This window comes from Cavia porcellus, unplaced genomic scaffold (genome assembly GCF_034190915.1).
Source record: "Cavia porcellus strain 051 isolate PalLab524CR breed Dunkin Hartley unplaced genomic scaffold, mCavPor4.1 scaffold_16, whole genome shotgun sequence".
NCBI lineage: Eukaryota > Metazoa > Chordata > Mammalia > Rodentia > Caviidae > Cavia > Cavia porcellus.
In genome coordinates this window covers 10,604,007-10,626,659 of record NW_026947499.1, presented here as the reverse complement: position 1 = coordinate 10,626,659, position 22,653 = coordinate 10,604,007, and the positions used below count along the sequence as shown (strand labels likewise).

The 22,653-nt window shown below is 53.0% G+C and overlaps 1 protein-coding gene and 1 long non-coding RNA gene across 3 annotated transcripts; one reads left to right on the top strand and one right to left on the bottom strand.

Annotated features, from left to right (window-relative positions):
• Positions 1-3,552: 3,552 nt before the first annotated feature.
• On the bottom strand, positions 3,553-22,566 carry Oas2 (2'-5'-oligoadenylate synthetase 2). Of its 2 annotated transcripts, XM_063225682.1 has the most exons (11): positions 22,295-22,566; positions 20,491-20,749; positions 17,863-18,041; positions 15,669-15,904; positions 14,907-15,033; positions 13,031-13,204; positions 9,209-9,491; positions 7,846-8,021; positions 7,403-7,641; positions 6,075-6,228; positions 3,553-4,747 (listed from the first exon to the last, which is right to left on the bottom strand). In XM_063225682.1, the coding sequence occupies exons 1-11, from the start codon at positions 22,466-22,468 to the stop codon at positions 4,664-4,666; spliced, it is 2,085 nt and encodes a 694-aa protein (XP_063081752.1). In that variant the 5' UTR covers positions 22,469-22,566; the 3' UTR covers positions 3,553-4,663. The 2 variants fall into 2 exon arrangements, with proteins under 2 accessions (XP_063081752.1, XP_063081751.1); XM_063225681.1 differs by having other exon boundaries at positions 3,553-6,228.
• Positions 18,036-20,866, top strand: LOC134470634 (uncharacterized). Its single transcript, XR_010039636.1, has 2 exons — positions 18,036-18,482; positions 18,602-20,866. It is a non-coding gene; the product is annotated as an uncharacterized LOC134470634 (long non-coding RNA).
• Positions 22,567-22,653: the final 87 nt, after the last annotated feature.

Genomic DNA, 22,653 nt, shown 5'->3' with positions numbered 1-22,653 from the left:
TCTTAATGTGGAGTCTGATTCCATGCTAAGATTATATTTAGAAATTTCAGGGCTGGGGATTTAGCTCAGCGGCATAAGCGCCTGCCTTGCAAGCAGGCAGTCGTGAGTTCAATCCCCAGTACCGATAAAAAGGAAAAAGACAAAAAAAAAAAAAGAAAGAAATTTCACATCAGTCTTCCGTGCATTGCCTCTATTAGGTTTATAGAGCAATGTTATACTTTAAAAAATGAACTAGGAAGTTTTCCTTCCCTTTCCATTCTCTGGAACAGCATATGGAATATTTGAGATTTTGGCCTTTGAAGTTTTGGTTGATTTCTCTTGTGAAAGTGCATGCCCCGTCTGGGGAGATATTTAATAATGTTCTCTACCTTTAGGCCAGAAACAGGTCTATGAATTTTTCTTATGGGGCCAGCTATTATTTTTTTAGGAATCCATTTTTATCTAGGTTTTCAAATTCATTTGTGTAGAGATGAAACAGCTTCTTACGGTATTGTATTTTTCTGTTGTTTCCATAATTATTTCACCTTGCCCTTGCTGATTGCTCTTGTTTTTTCTTGACAATATTAGCTGGTTTAATCTTATTTTTTGATACAGGACTTTCATTTATTAATTAGATCTACTGCATTTCTATTCTCTCATAAATTTTTGGTTCTTGAAAATTTTGTTCTTAACACTTTTTTTGTACTGGGAATCGAACTCAGGACCTGGCGCCTGCCAGGCAGGGCTCACACCACTGAGCTGTATCCCGGCCTTTTCCCCGCTTTCTTTAGGGATCCTCTACTGTAACCTTTTTTATTTATTTTACTGAACTTTGAGCTGGGATATTTTCATCAACTGATGTTCATATTTTTTATTTATAAAAGTTCTTAAGGTTTCTGTATGTCTCTGATCCCTGTATTAAATGTGTTCCCAAATACTATGATTATCCTTCAGAAATCCAGCAATTTGAGTTTCTGTTTGCTCTCTTAATCAAAGAGTTGTTTAATAATAAAAAGTTTTAAAATTTCCAGGTCATACCCTTGTACAGAATTCTTAATAATCTCCGCTTTTGTTAAATGATACCAAAAGGTGCTATTATTTATATTATTATTATTATTACTCCTGTTTCTATCATTATTGAGCATGTGACTTCTGATAAATTCTTGTGAATTTGCACGGGGAGGTACATTCTGTAGTCTATGAATTAAAATTAGATACATGACCCTATAGTTTCCCTTTCTCTCTCATTAATAATAGCTCTTCTCACAATAATGAGACCTATCTTAAGGAGTATGTTAGGACTATAAACTGTTTTGCAGCTTGTCTGTACCCGTGTGGTAATTATGCAGCCTGACGGTTTCCCTGTGACCTGCTGAGCACGCAGCACACTGGACCGTGTCCTCCCCGGCCCCTCCTCCTCTTCTCAGGCTCTTGATCAGGCCTGTGGCTCAGGTTTTTATCTCCTAGATCTTCGTGCCTGAGTGGGCTGCTGGAGTCTCCTCTTTCTGTTTCCCTGGGTCTCCTGTGGTTTTTCCAGGAGAGCAATTCCTTCCAGAGATAAACTGTGATGGTTTTGCTCACATTAATCAAACAGCTAAACACCGGTTTGTCTGGCAGAATCAAGTGTCAGCAGGGTGGCCGTGTCGGTGCCTTGTGAGCATTTACAGCCATGGCTGTAATCCAGAGCCACCCCGCGCTCCGGACTGCTCCCTTGTCTAACTGATTGGACCCAGCACAGCCCCGGCAGCTCCTGAAACCCTGCTCTTGTCGGTGGGGACCCAGTTCTGCAGTTCAGATTCCCCACCCTATTTACAAACGGTGCCAACTTCCGCTCCTCCCAGCTGGATGGTGCTGAGAACCGTTCCCAGCTCCCAGAACTGTGGTCCCAACCCTCTGCAGTTGGGTCCCGGGCCTTCCTGATGTTCTGAACTCCGAAGTTGCACTAAGCTGTATGCACTGATGTAGAGAAGGGTGCACAGGAGAGCTGGTGATGTGCTGGAGGGTGCGAGGCTCAGGAATTTTAAGCCTCTTGCTGCCCCTTTTCCTGCTCAGATCTGACCCACCTTGGCAGAGAAGCCAGGGCTGAGCACGGAAGCCCCTGTCACCAGGATGCAGGCGACCCCTTTATCCACAGACTCCCCACGCTGGGACCTCATTTCTGCCCAGACTCTCCCCGGCCTCCTCCGGGGCCCTGGTCACTGCCGTGTGTCCCTGCTCCTCGGCACTGTCCTTCCTTCCACAGGAGCTGCACCTGGTTGCCAGGGTAACCAGCTGTGCAGCGCAGGCCTCGGTCCTGACCTTCAAGTCCGCTTAGTGCACCCACATCCAGCCTTCTGTCTGGCTTTCTCCTGCTCTTGTCTTTTCTCTCTCGAGGCCTCGTGCTTGCTAAACACGTACTCTTCCACCGAGCTGCACCCTGAAGGCCTATCGTTTCTCCTTCACTGATGCTGTGACTTAATTGAGGACTCAGGATGTGACACTGCTCCCTGTCACAGCGATCCCCGTCAGCTTTTCACTCAACAGTCTCAGCCGGGGATAATCCCTGCCCAACTCATTTATGTCACCAGAGACCACAGAACAGTGTGTCTGAGTTTGTCACCCTCTCAGTGCTTATGAAACAGAATTCTTTTGTTAAAAAAACCCAATTTTTATCATCATCGATGGCAACTTGTGTACCCTGAAGTACTATAAAGGTTGGGTTCCGTTATTTCTTATTTGTTGCATTAGTTGCCAACTTTTCTGAGAAAGGGTTAGAGTCCTTGTTATGTCTACTTTTCGTCTTTTTTTTTGAGACAGGGTCTCACTACGTGGCTCAGGTTGGCCTCAAACTCACCGTGTAGCCCAGGCTGCCCTCACACTCATGGTGATCATCCCGTCTCAGCCTCCCGAGTGCTGGGATTACAGATGTGTGCCACCACATCTGACTCTTAGTTACTTCTAGTAGTGATCGATGTTCTTGATAACCGTGAATTCTCTTGTCTCTGCTCTTAACCAATTTAACTGTCTGTTGGTTGCTGCAAGGCACTGGTGTCAAAGTCTGAAACAGTCCCTCCCTGCCTGTATGTGGTTGTGAGTGGCTCATTTCATTTCTAGTTGCTTATTTATTTAGGTGCCAGAAATTGGGTCAAGGTTTTGGCACTGAGCTGCAGCCCAGTCCTTTTTATTTTGAGACACAGCCTTGCTCTGTTGCTAACTTGCCCAGACAAGGCTCAGACTCACTCCTGCCTCAGCCTCCTAGAGGGCTGGGAGGAGAGGTGAGCACCGTCACACCTGGGTCACTCTTGCACTTTCCAACCTCTCTTCATCTTTTCTTCTGCCTTGTCCGGCACCAGCCCTCTGACACCAGCTGCCTGTCCTGTGAGTCAGGGTGGACTCTAGCAACCTGGAATTGTGCAGACCCCCCAGACACAGGAGCCGGAGCTCCATCGGGCCTGTGCTTGCTTCAGACGCCAGCCACAAGGGGGAGCCCGGGCTACTTGCCCCTCTGTTTCATGTGGCTGCAGATTAGCATCTCCCGTGATGACCGTTTGAGTTTGATAACTCACTGGATGACTCACAGAACCTGGGAAAGAATTGCATCACCAATCACCATTTTATTAGACAAGATAGAAGTGAGTAACACACAAGAGATGCATGGAGTCCTGAGGGCAGCTTCGGTCTCCATGGAGACGGGATGCTGGAGAATCGCCAGCTTGGATGCTCCCAAACCTCGTCCTCCAGATGCCCTCGCTCTCCTTCTGTGGTAACTGGGGTCTCATCATCCAGCACAGCTGATTAAATCGTTGTGATTGCACTCAGTCTCTAACCCTTTCTCCTCCCTAGAGATTTTGGGGGCAAGACTGAAAGTCCCTCCCTTGAAACACCCCATGAGCCCTCTCCATCAGCTCATTAGTTTCCTCGAAGAGAGGGTCAGGAGAGGCTTGTTAGGGAGATAAAGAACACTTTGGCCAGGAAATGCCATGTGTTTTAATGCTCTGTGTCAGGAAGTATCAGGGCAGAAAGGCCAGGCAGATTCTTTGTTCTTATAGAAGCTGTGGAAATAAAACCATAAGTAGGGGCTTATGAGGTGAGAGCACCCAGGCCCCAAGTATCTCTGAAGCTAGAGGCCGAGGGAGGAGCCTTCAGGTGTGGCCGGAGGAGCCTGCTGAAGGGGGGCGGGCAGCAGGCTCATCTAGGGGAAGCAACCCTTGCCAAGCGAGCCTTGGGGGCCTGATGGTGAGAAGACAGTGGCTGTCTCCTGGCCGGGGACCTCCGCGTTGCAGGAGGAGGAGGGTTTGTGCACAGAAGGGAAGAAAAGAGGCAGGTGATGGAGGAGACAGAAGACTGTGAGAGCAAGCTCAGAGTGATGCCAAAGCCCAAGTGGGGGCTTCTTGGGGAGCACAGGGGGTTCCTTTGTAAGACTTACAGGAAAGGGGGGGGTCTGGAAAAATAGAGAATGGGGCACAGAAATTGGTGCCTGCAGCACCGGCGGACAGCAGATGCTGTTACAGGCACGTCCGTCACAGAGCGGGGCCTCCACCAAGGGCTTGCCATCTTGGCTTCCAGAAGGGTCCAAGAAGCGAGAGAAGAGGAGGCGGAACAGTGAGGGGATGGGGCTGGTCCTCCTTTGGGAGCTGATGCTTTGGGAGCAGCTGGCAGCAGACTCTGGGTGTTTCTTCTAGCGGCACCATCCCGGGAAATGACTTCACGGGAAATGACTTTGTACCGACAGCACCTCACTGACAACCGGGTGGATGCGGGCTCCACAGCTCCCCGGGGACTGCACGGCCTAGAGGGAAGCAGCATTCCCTAAGCCGTGATAGCTGCAGGGGAAAAGAGTGCAGCCCCCGCACCCCCAAATTGGGGGCTACATCTGGGAAGGAAATTACAGCCAGAGACCTTGTTTCAGGTGTTTTTCACCAGTGCAAGTCTTGATGAGTGAGCTGAGCCTATGCTTAGAGGTAGAGGGGTTTGTCTGAAGCCTAGATCACACCTGGGGGCATTTTCGCACCCCAGACTACATGTGACAATTCCTTGAGGTTTTTTTAATTGTTTAAAATTAGAGGTTGAAACCCAAAGTTTGAAGATTTGAGACAGGGTCTCACTAAGGTGAGCCAAATTTGTGATCATCTTCTAGCCTCAACCTCTCACTGAGACATCTGAATGGTGTCAGTTGGGTACAGCAGACAGGCAGAGCCTGGGATCAAAACCTTACTGTGCAGAACCCAGTACTGGACCAAAAAGGAAGCTGCTCTGCACCACGGAGCTGGAAGGCAACTCTTTATTACGCTGGTGGGCTGGGGGGTACCGCTTCCAAATCACCAGCCCCAAGTCAGGTCCAGGCTTTGTTTATATAGGTTTTGCAAGCAGGTAGTACATAAGCTGATAGTGAGTTAGTACATCGGTGGTTCCACAGGCTGGGTCATATACACAGGCCAGCAGCTTTGTTCTGGGCAGGTGTAGCTGGTGGGGGTTCTTGATCTTAAGGTACGAGAGCCCAAAGATGGGGTTGGGGCTGGTGAGGGGGATACAGTCAAGTGTGTCCTTGACTGGGCTGGTCTGTCTTTTGTAGAACAGGCTAGCAAAACAGAATATATTTTTAGGTGGGAACTCAGCCCAGGTGAATGTGGTCAAGCTGACCTGGGACTGTCTGTCTGTAAAAAGCAGCCGGATGCAGCTGGTCAAAGTGAACTGAGGCTGGTGATCTAACTGTGGTGGGTTGGGGGAGCATATCTTGTCTTACATGGAGTCACACTGCTAGCTAGCTTGCTGAAATTTTAAAATCTCCATTGCACTACCATGCAGGGGAGCCCCATTCTAGACAAAGAATCACTCGGCCACAAATGTCAAGAGTATTAAGGATGAGAAAGTCATTAGCACCACCGAAGCGGGGCACACCTGTCCCAGAGAAAGCACCACTTGCCTGGAATCTCCCCCCTCAGGATTGCTTATAACAGACTGGGGGAAGGGAGAGGTTGTGGAAGCCCCCGTCACTGAGCTGTTTTGATCTTTGTGGCTGAATTACTCAGTGTGGCAGCAGCAGGAGAAATTCTCTGACGCAGTCCTGCCACGAAGCTGTCTGCAGACGATGCCTCCTCTTACTGGAGCACACTTACTGGAACTTTCCATGGCTGCAGAACGCTGCCTTTGCCATCTCTGAAGCAGAGGGAGGAAAACCATGCCTTTGCTTCCCTGGCCAGAAAATGCCAGCACCAGCGGTCTCCACCACCCACGTCACCAGTGGGATCAGCGGGGTCCAAGATCACAGGCCTAGAGAGGTTAGAAGGAAACAGAGTTTCTTTCAAATTGATGGCTTCAGTGATCAAACAATGTGTCCTTCCCAAATATACTCTGTTTCAGAGTTTTGAAAGCTGTTACTTGGGAAATGGCATGTAACTGTGGCCTCTGCTGTCCCCTGAGATGCAAGCTATCTGTCATCAAATACAATGTTGCCAAGCAGGTCCCAGCCTGTGGCAGCCTCCCAGGGGGCTTGCCTTTTCATCTCTGTTCTCTCTATCCTCCTTTATAAGCTCTCTCCTTTCCTTCTCCTTCCATGATCTCTGTTCCCTGCTGGCAGTGCTCAGCACCTGTGCCAAGGTTCCTTACTATTCTTGAAGGTCTAAGAGGATAGATAAAATCTGACAAGCTAAGGGTGATACCAGCACTCCAGGAGGCTGAGTCAGGAGGATTGCAAGTTTAAACCCAACCTGGGCAACTTGGTATTTTAGCAAGAATCTGTCTAACAATAAAATATTTTTTAAAAAGGTCCGGGGATATAACTCAGTGTGAAGGCTCTGGGTTCAGTCTCCAGTACTGTAAGTTCCTGATTTACGAACATTTGAGTTGCAAACTTTCACAGATAGGAACAGACCTTGCATTACGCACATTCCTACGTGTGAACAAGTTGCAGAAGTAGCTGTAGTGTTTTAAGGTAACTGTGAAAGTAAAAATAGTCATTTACAGTATCTGTGCATGTGTGTGTGGATGCTTTACATTATATATTTTGTCAAGGGTACATGAGACGCACTTTGTTGGGTTTACGAATGAGTTCAATTTATGAACGTTCTCCTGGAACAGAACTCATCATAAGTTGGGGACTTACAGTACTGCCCAAACCAACACAAAACCTGATCTAATAAAGACATAATAATAAGCCAGCCCACGACGATAATAATGTTGTCTTTTCTTAGACCTACTAACAGATCCAAGCACATCCTTCTGACCTAGGTGACAAACTTAGGGACCGCGTGCCTCAGTGCCCCCTCTCTTCCCTCTGGACAGCACCTCCTCCTTCCCCTCGGGCTTGTCCCTGGAGACACTGAACGGCCCTGACCCCAGCTTCACGCCAGGCGTGGCTCAGCACCCAGGGAGGAGAAGCCTGGCCACCGAGCCAGTGTGGAAGGGAATCGGGCTCAGTCAGGATGGCGGGCTGGGGTCAGAGCACCTGGTCCTCTGGATCTGGGTCAGCAGGAACATCCTTGTCTTCTCCTCTTCGAAGTTGTAGTTGACGGTCCAGTAGATGCAGAGCTGCTGGTACTTTGTCACCAGCTCCAGGACCGTCCGGAACCCTTCAGCAATGCTGAAATCAGTCACCCCGCTGCCCTGCTCCCAGGCGTAGATGGTGAGCAGTTCGAGGGCATATTTGGGGGGCAGGGATCCCTTTGACTTCATTTTCCTTTCACACTGAGGAAAGAGTGGGGGATCAGATGGGGTCAGTAAGGGAGATGACCGGGGATGTACTGACCCTGTGCTCGCCGGCATTGTGAAAGACTCAGAAACCTGCGAGACAGCCAAAGCAGAGCAGGAGCTCCCCAGGGGGCGATGCTGGGACAGAGGCTGGCTTTGCGCTCACCTCTTCCTGTGAGCACAGTAACCCGCTGGCCTTACCTGTTTATACCAGTGCTTGACCAGACGAATCAAGCTCTTCAGTTTGGTGGGCCGGGAGCTAACGAAGTCACGCTGGAGCTCTGTGAAACAGACAGAAAACTCGCCGCCGATGACGTCTGAGGATCTGTACAGATCTATGAGCTCCGAGTAGGCCTGCAGGGTGGACTTGCTCTGACCTGGTGTGGGGGAGACATTTACATTGTGTCTCGGTACGCAGGGACATCCACAAGTTTCAAGATACTCCTGGAAGTGTCATTCAGTTCTGGGAATTGTGCTGGAACCAGACTGGTACAGTTGAATTTCTAAGATACGGAAATCATCCCCAGGGCAGTAAGATTTTTTTGTTTTGAAAAGCGAGGGTCTGCGTGAACACAGAAGCTGCCGTCAGAGTAGTTTGTGCCTGCGCTGTCTGACACGGTACCAGCACCTGGTACCGCCTGCTGGACGGAAATAAGGTTAAGATGGAGCTCCTCGGTGGACTGGTCATCTGTCACGCTCTCAGCAGATACGGAACAGAGACACACAAGATTTTCAGTGTCGCGCAAAGACTCCTCGGAGCCCAGCTCTCCAGCTGCAGCCCCGGGTCAAATCTGGTTCCGTGTTCTGGTCAATAAAGTCTTACTGGGGCACACCCCCCCCCCTTTTGTTAACGTGTTTACGGGCTTTTCAGTTTCATCCACGGGGATGAAAGAGTCCAGACAAACACCATGTGGACACTGGTGCCGAGAACATTCGCCATCTTCCCCTCTACCGAAAACATTTGCCGATTTTCATCGCATGCTATTGTTTCTTTTGTGAGGGGCACCGGGCAGAGGGAAGGGACTGGGGTCTTGGTGGCTGTGACTTAGAAATGCCTCTCAGGGCTGGGGATGCAGCTCAGAGGTGTAAGCACCTGACTGGCAATGCAGGGTCCTGAGCTCAAATTCTGGTATCAAAAAAAAAAAAGCTTCTCCATGGCTTTTCTTTCATGTGATGACCCCGTCACCCACACTGCATCTCTAAAGGGTGGTTTTGCTAAGATTCCAGCGAGCGCCCAGATTTCCTACATTTTTGCTTCCCACATCTGATCTTTCATTTCCGTCTCTCTACTTGCTGATTTTTCTCTACAACTTGGTACAGAGTTCTTCTGTCCCCCGTTATGACATACCACGGATGGCACTGGGGGGTGCGTCTAACAGGGGCCCCGGGTGCCATGGGACCCTTCACTGAGCTCTTGCACGGGTGCACGGTGTCAGCACCCTTATGGATGCTCCCACAGGGGCTCTGGACCCAGAGCAGGCTCGAGTTTGCCCCCACCCTTCCCTGAGCCCCGAGCTGCATCTCCCCCCCCCCCCCCCGCCAGAGCCAGGTCGGGGTGCCTCACCCAGCGCGTTATAGGCGGGCAGCACATCGAAGTCCACACTCTCATTGAGGTCTCTGGATCTCAGCGAGAAGCTTAGCACCCTGGGCGCCGCCCACTTGGAAATCTCAAACTTCACCTCCAACTCCCGCTGCCTCTGACAGGCCTCCAGCTGCCGGCGGATTTCCCGGACGATTTCGCTGCGGCAGGTTTTCTGGGAGGGGAAGCTCTTCAGCGAGCTCAGGAATACGACGATGTCGGCGTCAGAGCCCGTCTTCAGCGCCGTGCCCTTGGCGGTGGACCCTCCCTGGAGAGATGGGGATGTTGAGTCACAGCAGCTCGGGTCCCCAGTCCCCAGGGGCTGCACCACAGGGTGCACTAAGGAGGTTCCGGGGACAGGTGCTGCCCAGGCCTCACTTAGAGCTCAAGCTATTCCAAATGTTTCACTGCACCAACTCACAGACAACATGCAACATTCTCCCAGGGTGGGTGACAACATGCTTCGCCTTGTGTCCTTTTGACGCTAAGAGGCCATGGGCCAGGGGTACACGCTCTGCTCTGCAAGTCAGTTTCCTAAAGATTTTTCCTAAGGAAATCTGCTTTATTTGAATCTCCTTAACCTCAAACAAATCCAACTGACTGCCCTGAAAGTCTTCCTCTGTTGCCTGACGTAGTAGTCTGCGGAATACTAATTGGGGCACAGTGGTCCCAGATTGTCTAGGAAGGGCCAGATTGGACATGTTTTAGATGTCATGGGTCACGGAGGTCTGTGCTACACAGGCTTCTCCGCTGACCCCTTCCTCCTCCCGATGTCTGCAGAGCAAGTATGATGTAGGCCTGACTACGGGTGCGGGAGGGCGTGAGCGGAAGCCGGTCCCATTTCTGTGTACGCGTCCTCCGAGGTTCCTGTCCAGCCGTTTCATGCATGCAGCCCGCCTGTGAACACCACTGGGTGCTGTTGGCCTCTCCCTGGCTGACCCCTCTTTCTCCAGGGGGCCCCTTCCTCTCCTCAGCAGGAGAGCCCTTTCCTACTTGCAATGAACTGCACAAAGATAGGCAGTGATTTCTCAGCTGCCAGATGGCCCTCTTCCTCATCTCTGAAGTGCTGTGGCCTGTGTTACGGCTTAGATCTAGATGTTCCCCCGAAACCCCAAGAGCTCCTAGGCATGACCTTCTGGAAGGTAATTGGGTTCTGGGCTCAGGGCTGGCTGGAAGAGGGTCATGGAGGGCGTGGCTGGAAGGTTCCTTCCCCTCCCTGGCTCTCCTGTCCTTCTGTCTACTTCCTGGACACCGTGAGGTAAGCAGCTTTCTCCTGTCAGGCTCCTCTGTCCTGGCTTCTTGCCGGGGAGCCAACCAGTTATGGGCTAAAACCTCTACAAACTGCAAGCCAAATAAACCGCTCTTTCCTTAAAGTACAGCTTTGGGGTATTTTGTCCCAACAAGGAAAAAAGCGACTAAGATAGACCTTTTCTTTGTTTGCTATCCTGTTAGTGGGGTGTCAGGAAGGAGCGGAGAAAACACATGCACACAATTCTTTTCCGTCCTGCCCTTCCTGTGGTGCTGGGGTCAGAATCCAGGGCCTCGTGTGTGGGAGGCAAGCGCTCTACCTTTGAGCTAGAACACAGCCCTTTTCTTTCACTCTGAGGCAAGGTCTCGCTAAGTTGCCTGGGCTGAACATGGACTTGTGACCCTCTTGCCTCAGCCTCCTGAGCAGATGAGATTGTGCCTGATGTCTTTCCGGAATTATAATCCAGCTCATGAACTCAGTCTTGTTTTCACTACGATCCAGTTAGTGAGGCAGTGTACACGCCACTCATAGGATTCCACTGCTGTGTCCGGGACCTCATTCAGATCTGCACACAGATCTGCACTCGGCGTGCACATGGCTCCCGGCCACTGCACGTCAGATGTTTGTGCACACATGTGAACGCTATGCTCCCTTCTGTGACCTTCTTGTGTGTGGTGTGTGCGGATCTGAGTGTACAACCTCATCTAATCCGATGGCCACAGAGGATAGGGTGTCAGCGCTGGCCTTGGAGCCACGGACAACACTGACCCAGTGCTGAGACCGTGGCTCGGTTGATGGGCTGCACTGGGCCCCCTCACAGGAAGACAGGGATTCCTTTTCTGCTTGAAGGCACGCTCAGCTTAGGCTAAACGGTGACCCCCAAGAGGTAAGTCTGCTGGGAGCTCTAAAAGGTTTCTGTCCTGATATAAATCGCTGAATATCATGGCGGTAGTCTAGCATGGCGGAAGACCAGTGCAAAAATACACTTTCCCTGATGGCCACGTCCTCCTCCTCCCCGCTCAGCCCTGAGTGCAACGTCTTCTTTCCCGTCCACACGTGTGAAGAAAACTCCAATCAGTCCCTCACACATCATTACTGCTCCTCTGGCCAGAGGTCACTTAACCTTCTGCCCGGTTCCTTCTGGCCAGAGGACAAAGCCCAGCCCCATAAGTTGTGCACGCCTCTCCTCCTCAATAAAGGCTTTCTTCTTCTCTCTATTTGCCTCTCAAGTATGCATAAAAAAGCCTAATGAATTCATGAATGTGACCTCCAATGGTAAGAGAGTCTTAGCAGATATAATTAAGTTAAGGATCTCGAGATCTTCCTGGTTTAAGGTGGGGCCTGGAATCTAATGAAAAGTGTCCTTATATTATAGACAGCTAAGTTATTTAGAAATATTGTAGGCAGCCTGGCCGTAGTGGCTCACGCCTGTAATCCCTGCACACAGGAGGCTGAGGCAGGAGGATCCTTGCAAGTTTGAGACCAGCCTGGGCTACACTGTGCCAGCCTGAACTGCATAGTGAGATCCTGCCTCAAAAAAAAAAAAAAAAATACTGTGCGCAGTCAGACAGAGGTGGACCCTGAGAGGTCACACTGCAGAAGACAACTGTGGGGAGGAGGAACACTCCCTGAAGGCCAGGCTTCAAGGAAAGAGGACCTCCCCCTGCCCCACGTCTGCTTCCCCTAGGGATGGACAGCAGTGACTGAAGGTCTAAATAGACACCTGGCATCCTGGGGTGGGGACCAAACCTCGCTAACCCACCCGCTCCAGGAAAGTCCTTGTCAGACCCATGCAGGCTTGCTCTGAGACTCGCTTCCCCATTGGAGCCCCATCTAATCAATATTACCCAAGCAACCTACTTGCTGTAATCTTATTGGCTCATCACAGTTTTGCCCCACCTCACACCCACGCTGTGACTTCCCATTGGCTCAATCTTACCTAGCTGACTATGCTTGTAATCTTATTAGTTAACTATAGTTTGTCCCACCTTGAACCCCCCTCACCTTATGGCTTTGCTCAATAAAACACCCTTGAGAAGACGGGTTGGTTGGTAACCCACTTTCCAGGCCCCTCTCTGTGCCTCTTAGAAGCTTTCTTTCTCTCAGTAAATTCTTCCCACGCTTAACCTCTGTTGCTCCTACAATTCATTCTTTGGTTTTACGGAAAATGGACCCGGTGTTTTAGACACCTACCAGGTTGGAATTATAACTTTTCCCTTATATGATTTGTATTATTTGGTGGCCATGTCACAGGAGAAAAGAGGAGAAAGATTCAGTCTTGAACTCAGTCTCGTTTTCACTACAAAGGAGAAGGATTCGAAGACAGAGGTAGAGATTGGAAAGAGGCATCAAGGTGCCCTGCGGCAGGGGGAGGCCAGCAGCCCAGGGAGTAAGTAGGTCGTTATGGACAGACATGGCCCACGCATAGCCCCCAGACTGGTGTCCTCGCCACCTTGATTTCAAGTTCCCCTTCCTCAGGGTTCTGGTGGCAGCTGCCCACTCCCCTACGCAGCCTTGGGGAGAAGGGTGGCAGCCTTGGGGAGAAGGGTGACGCTCACCTTGATGGTGCTTTGCACTTTGCTAGCTGAGTTCAGGAAGCAGTTTTCTCTGAGGAAGGAACAGATGATGTCCACGGCTTTCCGGACCTGCTCGAGGAAATCTTTGTTCGGCTGGAGAAAGTCCTGGATGAATTTGTCCAGCAGATGGCCCGGGGTCATGAAGAGAGGCGTTGGCTGGGGAAGGACACAGAAGCCGTGAGCCTCCCTCAAGCCCTCAGGGTCTCCTCCAGGCCTGCCCTGGGCCCTCTGCCAGCCTCCTCCTGAGCCCCAGCCGTGGGGCAGACAGCTCTTCCAGCCATAGTCCTTACAGCAACAGAGCCCAAGAGAAGCCTGAGGTTAGGGTGGTATCCATGGCCCCCCAAAATGAAAACCTCTGACTCCTCTCTTCGCTGCCCAGAGGAGACTTGAATGCTTGTCCTGGCAGGCTTGCAAGGCCCAGCCATAGGGAAGTGGCCCTGGATGGCCCTGGTGTCTCCCTGGGTCAGGAGGCTTCCAGTGGGAGGAAGGAGATGACGTGGGGGTGGAAGTGGGAGACAGACTGGGGTGATGCTGCCTCTGACTTCAGGACTGGAGGATGGTGCTGCAAGCCAGGGGCTGTAGGCAGCCTCAGGAAGTCAGAAGAGGCAGACACAGCCTCCCAGGACCAGAATGGTAAGATGATACATTCAGTGCTTTTTTGTACAGTGATGTGAGGAGGTAAATGCACAGTTGTGGGCAGATGCTGTCTCCTCACTGGTGAAAAGAAAAGGTGGCTCAGCTCACTGGGGGTGTGGAGACCCCCACCTTGACAGCCAAAGGGTGACCTTGGTGACCCCCAGATGTTGGAAGTGGACCTCATAGTTACTGAGGGTGATGAGGCCCCCACACAGGGCAGACCATGCAGGGTGTGTGTGTGTGCACGTGTGTATATGTGTGTCAGAACACTTGGTGTGCATATGTGAGTATGCATGTGTGTGCACATACATGTGTGGGAGTATACACACACACGCATGTGAAAGAGTATGCATGGTATGTGCACGAATGCATGTGGGAGTGAGTGTGTGAACATGCAGGTGTGCATGAGTGCATGCATGTGTGTACATGTGTGAAAATGAACGTGTGTGCACACGCATGTGCATGTGGGCGTTCCAGGGCTCACAGTGCCTGTGCAGTGGTTCCTGGGCTTGGATGGTCTTGGAGGCCTGGCACAGAGATCGCAGAGCACAAATGACCACAGCAGGCATTAAAAGATGACGCAGGAGAGGAGAGACACAAGGATCGGATGCCATGTGCGCTTCTGGGCTGGAGAAGGCTGTCCCAAGAGATCCGGCTCTGGCTTGGCCATCAGACGTCCCACAGGGTCTCACGTTGTGGGTGTGGCCTGGGCCCTGGGGGCGGGGCCTGGAAGCTGTGTTCCTGTTCTGGCTCCTCCCCCTCTCTCTGCTTCATGCGTGAGCCTGTCTTTATCGCCCTCTGCAGGTTACTATCACCCTAGTGGGAAGGCCAGGTCCTTGCTTTAGGCGTCCTGACCTGCTGCACCCGTGACTGGAATCTTATCTGAAGACAAGTCAGGCTCAGCTGAGTCCTTAGTGCGAGCCTAACCCAGTCTACTGGTGTAGGAGGAGAGAGAGGCCAAGGCAGACACGCAGGGGGAAGAGGACGCGGAGTCCAGGGAGGACTGGAGACCAGGCACAGAGGCTGGAGTGCCGAGGACACAGGCTGAGGAACCCAGTAGCCGCGAGGCTGGAATCCCCTGCCGCCTCGGAGGCGGTGTGGCAGGGCCAGAACCGTGGGAGGGTACAGTCTCACCCCACCCCACCCCAGGAAACCAGTGGGTGGGACTTCGTGGGGGTGTTGGGCATGATGTCCCTGCCAAATGGGACGGGGACGCCCTTACCAGGACACTCCAGGCCGGGGTGGGGCCCAGCGAAGACAGCCAGTGCCGTGCATCTGCCTGCAGCGGCAGCTGTGGGACGTTTCTGCTCAGGTTGTGGGTTAGATCCACCGGGTCCAGGATGACCGGCCTAGGAATCCACCAGTCAGGAGGTCAGCAGAGCTGCTCACAGAATTAATTTTGGGGAAGGAAGGATCTCGGATGACACCGAGCCCCCTGGATTTTGATTTCTGCTGGCCCTTTCCGCTGCCGCGGTGGTCTGTGTGACCACCACTTCTCTGGCCCTGCCTGCTCTGTTTTTCAGAGGTGAACCACTCATCTGGCGACCAGCACTTGTAATGCCAGCCCTCTGGGAGGCTGAGGCAGGAGGGTTACAAGTGTGAGCACAATCTGGGCGTTTGGTGCTTAGCAAGGCTTTGGGTTGTAGCTCAGTGTGAACGCCCTGGGTTCAATCAACAGGCACCCCAAGAAAATAAAAGAGGGAGAGATGCCCTGGGCCATTAACAAGTCACAGAGGAGTCTCCTCCGCCTGCTAGCGCTTGTCTCTCCCAGCCTCTGCCTTCTAGAACACTTCTGCTGTGTTTGTTTAGAGTACAAAATGGGACCCTGAGTCGCAGGATGAAAGTGCTGGCCTCCGCCCTCCCAAGCACCATGTGCCAGTTTGAGTTTCTGCTTCCTTGGCTGGGCGGGGCTAGGCAGAGACCTCATTCCCGGGGTGCACCCTGCTGTGGTACAGCACCCCGGCTGGGGGTGGGAGCTTGGTACCTCTGGGAGCACAGCTGGCATAGGAGCCTGTTCCTGACGGTCTCGTCCTCCAGGTCATAGTTCACGGTCCAGTAGATGCACAGCTGTGACCACTGCAGGATCAGCCCCAGCACGGCCCTGACGCCTGCTGCGATGTCAAAATCCTCGGCCCCGCAGCCCTGCTCCCAGACGTACACGGCCAGCAGCTCCAGAACGTAGGTGGACAGTGACACACCAGACGGCCACTTCTTCTGGCACTGTGGAGAAGACAAGGGTGGCCCCGATGAGGAGGCCCAGGTCCCCCTGAGTCAGGGGGCCGAAACTGGGAAACCGGAAAGTCTAAGAAGCTGCTGTGACCCGCCGAAGGACAGAGAGTGCCCCAGGGGCGCAGAGCGCTGAGCCTCTCTTGTTACCCATGGGAGTGTGGCTTGGAACAGCCACAGGCTGACTATAATCGTCCCAGTCCCTTTCCCACTGCAGAGACAACACCTGACACCCACAAGTCAAAGGAGGAAAGGGTTATTTAGCTCACAGTTTGAGAGGCGTCAGTCCGTGATTGACTGGCTCAAAGGCAGAGTAATTTGGCAGAGGGGCGTCACAGAGAAAAGTTCCCGACACCCACAAGGTAGCAGAAGCAATAAGGGACCTTAGCAGTGTCTTTCTGCCTCTTGGATTGTACCCAGGCTGCCGGGGTTAGGGCAGAGCTAAACCAGTCAGGAGACCGAGTTAGAAATCGCCCTACCCCAGCATCGCACCGGGAATCAATCAGGCACTCTAGATCCGGCTGCCGCTGCAAAAGCCCCCCCAAGAGTGCGTGAGGCTCGGGGGGACCTCTAGACACAGCCATGATGGTAACTTATATGAAATAAACCTGACACAGAAACTTAAATAGTGCATGGTTTCTCTTATGTGAAAAATCCAAAGAGCAAAATACAAGACAAATCTTTTGTGAAAGGTAAGGGGACCAGAAACAGAGGAGGGAAGGAGGAAGGAGGGACGGAGAGGAAAGAGATGCAAAGGGAGCTGGCCGGCATTTTGTGCACGCACCAGCTCTACACAATGCATGCAAGCATTGAGGCCTGCAAACGTAAAATAAAAATAAAACTCAAAACCCAGTACGATTTGATAAAACTCAAAACCCGGTACGATTTGATAAAAATAAGAACCAGTAAAAATTGCTTAAATTAATAAAAACTTTTATCAACTGAAATAGTTAAATACGTGTCTTGCATATGTGTGTTGCGTGGGCCCACATAGGTGTACATACACACACACATGTGAGCGTGGCGAGGCTGTGTGCTACGGTTTGTGTCTAGATGGAATTTGTCTCAGCAACAAGGAAAGTAGCTAAGACACCAGGTACATAACACACACATCTGCATGTGCCTTAGCGCCCAGAAATTTTACCCCTGCATATTCACCCAAGAGCAATACAGGCTTAAACTCACAAAGGACCCTGAGCAAACAATCACAGTAACCTCGTTCCTAACAGCCTCGATTTGGGAAGGAGCTGGCATCCATGGGCATGATGGTGCCCATCTGTAACCCCAGCACTTGGGAGGCTGAGGCAGGAGGGTCGCTGCGTGATGGAGGCCAGCCTGGGCTACAAAGTGAGTTCAAGGCCAGCCTGAACTGCACAGTGACACAGTGCCTCAAAAAAAAAAGAAAGAAAAGAAAAAGAAAAAGAAACGCATGGTACATTGATATAACACGACCTAAAACATGAAAAACTAGTTCTACACGAAGCAATGTAGCTGAGTCTCACAGACAGAATACTGAGCCACGGGAGACGATCTGTGTATGGTAGGATTCTCGCGGCGGGGCTTAAAAGGAAGGTAGACTTGGGGTGTAGCTCAGTGGTTGAGCACTCGCCTGGCACGCGCGAGGCCCTGAGATCAGATCCAAGCTCCAGAAACAGTGTAGGTGCCGCCGAGGCTGGAGGCTGATCACGCGTGCAGGGGAGGCGAGGCCTGTCCCCAGCAGCTCTGAACAGCGGGCTGCTAGGCAAAAAAGGCTGTCACGTGACAGCGAGCTGCCAAATGTATAAATAAAGGCGCTGCGGAGGTTGGGGAGAGGCTGGGAGCAGCCTCCGGAGCCAGGTCTCATTTCCTGTTGTCACAGACGCAGAGCGCGTGAGCTGTGGGTTTAAGGCTGCTGAGCTCTCCAGGTTATCATTATATCAGCTAAGGGAAGCAACAGGTGACCTGCAAATTACCTGCTGATACCAGCGCTTCAGCAGGAGGATCAGATCCTTCACTTTGCGGGGGAACTTATCAAAAAACTGCTGCTCGAGTCTGGTGAGGCACACAGCGAACGTTCCCGGAGCGGCCTTGGTCTCATCCGTGGATCTGATGAGTTCCCGGTACAGCCAGGGGGAGGGAGTCTGGCTTTCACCTGACAGAGAGGGGACAGGGAGACCCATGGGTTCAGGGCCCTGGGCTCAGGGAGTGCGCGTGGGTCAGCGAGGAAGGTCAGGGCCGGGTGGGCAGCACCGCTTGACCCGTGAGAGGCTGCCCTGCAGGACCCCGTCCGATGGCACACACACCTGTGACCCTGGCACTCAGGAGGCTGAAACAGGAGGGTCCAGGCATCCTGGGCAACCAGTGAGGCCTTGTCTTTAAAGCATCTTGAGATTTTTCAATATATAAATCAGTAAGATGACTGTCACGGAGATGGTATGGTACTGACCCAAGACGAGACCCCCAGACCGAAGAGAGGGATGAGAAATGCAGCCAGAAACGGGACAGCAGTTCCTCCAGAGGAGCATCAAGGGCACCAGGAGAAGAAGAGGAAGCGCGGTGTCACCCAGGACAGGCTGTGCAGCTGAGTGCCTCGGTGAGGTTTCTATGGGGTCAGGTACAGGGACCCGGGGAGGCTGGGCAGGCGCAGGCAGGTCCCGGAGGCCGGTGACAAAAGCCAGTTTTATGAGTGAAGCCTTTTCTCTCTTGAGACAGAGGCTTGTGGGCTCCCTGTCCACCGGGGGCTTTCGGCCTGGCTCCCAGGAATCTCTCATCTGCTGTGCCAAACTGACAGAGGAGGAGACAGCTGGCTGTCAAAGGAGCAGGCGCCTGGTTCCTTGAGCAGAAGAGCCCGGGAAAAGAGCGAGATGCCAACGACAGAGAAAGAGACTGAGCTGAAGGAGGCCTGTGGAATGTGGTGGAAAAGACAGGCCAGGTTAGCCAGGCTCACCTCTAGTAAAGAAAGCAATGTATCCCCTGCCCGGAGACAACTCTACCACCACCTGGTGGTCACACGTGGGAAGTGCATTTCTGGCTCTCACATCACCTTGGCGTGACTGCGAGAGCCCAGCAGAGGGCGCTCTGGCCTCGTTTTCAACCACGGTGCTTCCAGGGACCCGAGAGCAGGCCGCACTCCCTGGAGGACCCGGAGCCTCGCGGGTCTGCGCCCTACTGCAGCCCGGCGTCGAGCAGGCGCATGCGCACGGTGTTTAGCAGCCCCAGGGACGCTGACTCAGGGTTTAAAGTCTGATCCTACTGTTGGCGGCTGAGTGCGACCAGGATAAGAATGCAGGGCGACCCACCTGCCCTGCTGACGCATGGTTCTCGGATCCGGGTGTCTCTGACGCTTTGGGCTAACTGTTCTAACTCAGAAATTTCCTGACACTGTGGAGGATGGAAAGTGCCCTGGCCTGGAGCTTTCTCCTACTTCTGCCTTAACTGGCCACGCTGCCCTGTCACGTCTGGTTTCCCACTTAAGGAGAGGTTGAGTGTTTATCCTTTAGGTCTGTGAATATATGTACTTTTGTGCTTCGCACTTAAGCTGTGACTATGCTGAGTCTTATGCACCCATGTGTATCCATCATGTATTTACGCATCCACTCACATTATTTACCCATCGTCAGCTGACTGATGGATCCATCCATCCATCCACATCAGCCCACCCATCCATTTACCCATCAGCCACCCATCCACACGTCTACCCAGTGAACCGCCCCCTGTCCACCCATCTTTCCATTTCCAAACTCATCCACCATTCATTTTCATTTTTGTATCCATCCACCCTCACTCTATCCACATCTATGAATCTATCCATTTCTTTCCACACATGCAGTGAACCATTTATCCATTAATCCATGATCCATTCACCTATTTTCCATCTAGCTATCCAGCAGTCCATCCGTGCATCTGTCCATCCAGCAACTATTACCGACAGCAAACACTCAGAGGAGGCCAGAGAACAGTATGACCATGGCACCGTCCTCCCGGAGCTCAGGGCTGGGCCAGGAGAGAGCTGAAAGAGTCACCTTGTGTCCCTGAGGTATCTCATGGTCACGGAAGCACAGCTTCCTATCCAGCACAGAGGACGTGGGTCTAACCCAGATGGAGGAGGCCAGAGGACATACCCAGGCTGGAACCCTCCACAAGGAAAGGCTGAAAAAGAGCGTTCAGGACAGAAGAGCCCGGGCACAGCCTGGCACCAAGTGAACAATGAGGGGGCCGAGGAGCGCGGTGGCATTCAGCACGGTGCTGAGCGCAGGCCAGAGAGGCAGGTCCCCGGCCTTCGGAAGCTGCCGCCCTGTGACCGTGACCTGGGTGGGAGGCTGATTTCCCGGCGCACCCCGTTCCTTCTCCTCTCCTTCTCTTCTCCCGGGTGCTCAGCTGTGGCCAGGCCCCAGCAGCCGTGGCGGGCGCAGAGCTGAGCGGCACCCCACCAGCTCCGGGAAGCCCACGCGTGGCTGGAAAGCCCCGTTCTAGATTCGGGAAGCCGCTGGGGGCTCTGCACCCCTCGGCCTCGGGCTCGCATCCCGGGAGGCTTCAGGACTGTGCCTCCTCCCAGAGGCCACCGGCACCGTCTGGGCTGTCCTCACCCCAGGAACACTCACCCAGGGCGTTGAAGGCGGTCTGCACCTTGAAGGTGACCTTCTGCTCCCTCGTCAGCACCGTGAATGTGGTCCCAAAGGTCTCGCACTCAAGCAGCTTGCTGTAGCTTCTCAAACTGCCCGTCAGCTGGTGCACGATCTCTTCGAGGGTTTTGTGCTGAGGTTTCATCTGATCGCGGAACTGTTGTAATTCATCCAGGAAGAAGACGAGGGTGCCGTCAGAGTCGCCTTTCAACATTGTCTTCCTGCCGAAGGAGCCACCCTGCAGGTAAAAGAATAGCAGATACGAGACTCGACCCTTTCAAATTCAATTACAGGGGGCTCCAGCAGCCGGTAACATTCCTCAAGTGAAAGCCAAAAAATGTTGCCATCATCCTAAAGTTGAGAGGTCAGTGTCCCTTTGTCCACCCAGAGGCCCAGTGGTTGTGCTCATAGCAGTGTTGTACACACTAGTCCCAAACTGGAGGCAACTCAAATGGCCATTGGCTCTGAGGCAGACAAATGTGGTTTATCATGCTATGAAATACTATACAGCAAGTAAAAAGGATGCCCACTTACACAATAACATCAATTTCATGAATGTGGTGGGTGAAAGCAGCCATTTACCAAAGTGTACACAGGGCATGATGTCATGTCTATAGGGTGACCCCCTTGTCCTGGTTTACCTAGGACATTCCAGCCCTTTGCAATGAAAGTCCCACATTCTAGGAAAAACCTTAGTCCTGGGTAACCTGGGATGGCTGACCACCTGACAGCTATATAAAGTTTAAAAACAGGCATAGTTGATCTGCACTGACAGAAGGTGGGAAAGAGGATGCCTGGGGTCAGGGGTGCTGATTGGATGGGGGCCAGGGCCCTCAAGTTGGGGTTGGGAACTATTTTTGCTGTCATTGTTGCTTTCAGACAGTTGCTGCGTAGCCCAGGCTGGCCTCGGCCTCCTGAGTGCTGGGGTCACTGGCAGGCAGCACGGTGCCCCGTATAGGAAAGGTGTTACTGTTGACGGGCAGGCTCCCTAGTGTCAGGCACGCATGGCCTGAGGCAGAGACCCGACATGAGCTCTGACATGAGTCTAAATAAGTGAACTCACCTCAGCTTTGGGGCCAGAGGCCACCAACTGTCCGGCTGTCTCAAAGCCTGGGCAGTGGATATGCCAAGGCCAAGGCCACAGGGTTACAGGACTGCAGGGAAGGGGACAGGGGGTGGCACCGTGGCCTGAATATGTCCTGCTGTCTGCTGCCTGCAGCTGCCCCAGGGTCAGAGGGGTTCTGGGTCTGGCGGTGTGGCCAGGTGGGGCCACCTTGGCCTGTCGGGGACACTGTGCCCAGGAACCCTCTCTTCTTTGTAAAGTGGGCTGCCCCAGGTACTCTGTACAGCAGCAGTCAGGACGGGCGCAGCAGAGCTGGAGGCCTGGCGCCTGGCCTGCATCCCCTCCCCACCCGCCAGACCTGCAGCCCAGCCCTGTCCTCTCCTCGCTCTTGAGGCCACCTTGGGTCACTTACTAAGTTCCTCCAGCCTCAGTTTACCCTCTCGTACTGGAGTGGGATGGACAGAAACAACCCTGAGTGCTTACTGAGTGCCACTGGGTGTGAAGAGTGTCAGTGCTGAAGCCTCCAATCCCACTTTACAGACTGACAGGCTGAGGCCCGGAGAGGTTAAGCAGCTTGCCTGGGTCACACAGCCCGGCAGGGAAGAGCCTGGCCCTGCCCCATCTCCCTCCATCTCCCCGAGGTCCAGCCCAGGACATGGCGCGTAGTAGGTGTTTGACGGGGCTCCCCTGGCTCCCCACGACCTCCCAGCCCCGACTCACCACTGCCACACCCTGCAACCTGGGGTCGTGGTTTCTCAGCAGGACGGTGCAGACGTGATCCACCGCGTCCCAGATCTGCTGCTCACAGCTTTCCTGGGGCCGCAGCTGCTGCTGGACGAAGGTGCCCAGCTCCTGAGCCGGCAGTGAGGACACTAGGGATTCCCAGTTTCCCATTTCTTGCTGGTGGCTGGGGCGCCTGGCAGCGGCAGCGCTTGAGATCTGTCCTGGAGCCGGGGACTGCTCTGTCCTGGCTGAGCGGCTGCAGCCCCAGATTCCGGGAAACGAAAGTCAGACTGCCGGCCCTCGCCCCACCCCGCCCCGCACGCACGTGGCCGGCCCTGCGGGGGGAGCTGGAAACC

What these genes read in the sequence shown, in the direction of transcription:
- Oas2 (XM_063225682.1), bottom strand. Translation starts at nt 22,468, where the DNA reads ATGGGAAACTGGGAATCCCTAGTGTCCTCACTGCCGGCTCAGGAGCTG. An exon ending in ACCCAGATCCAGAGGACCAG is followed by an intron (nt 6,229 to 7,402) that starts GTGCTCTGACCC and finishes TAACCTCTCTAG; the next exon opens with GCCTGTGATCTTGGACCCCG. An exon ending in TGCAGCCATGGAAAGTTCCA is followed by an intron (nt 4,748 to 6,074) that starts GTAAGTGTGCTC and finishes GCTTCCCTCTAG; the next exon opens with GCCGTGCAGTCCCCGGGGAG.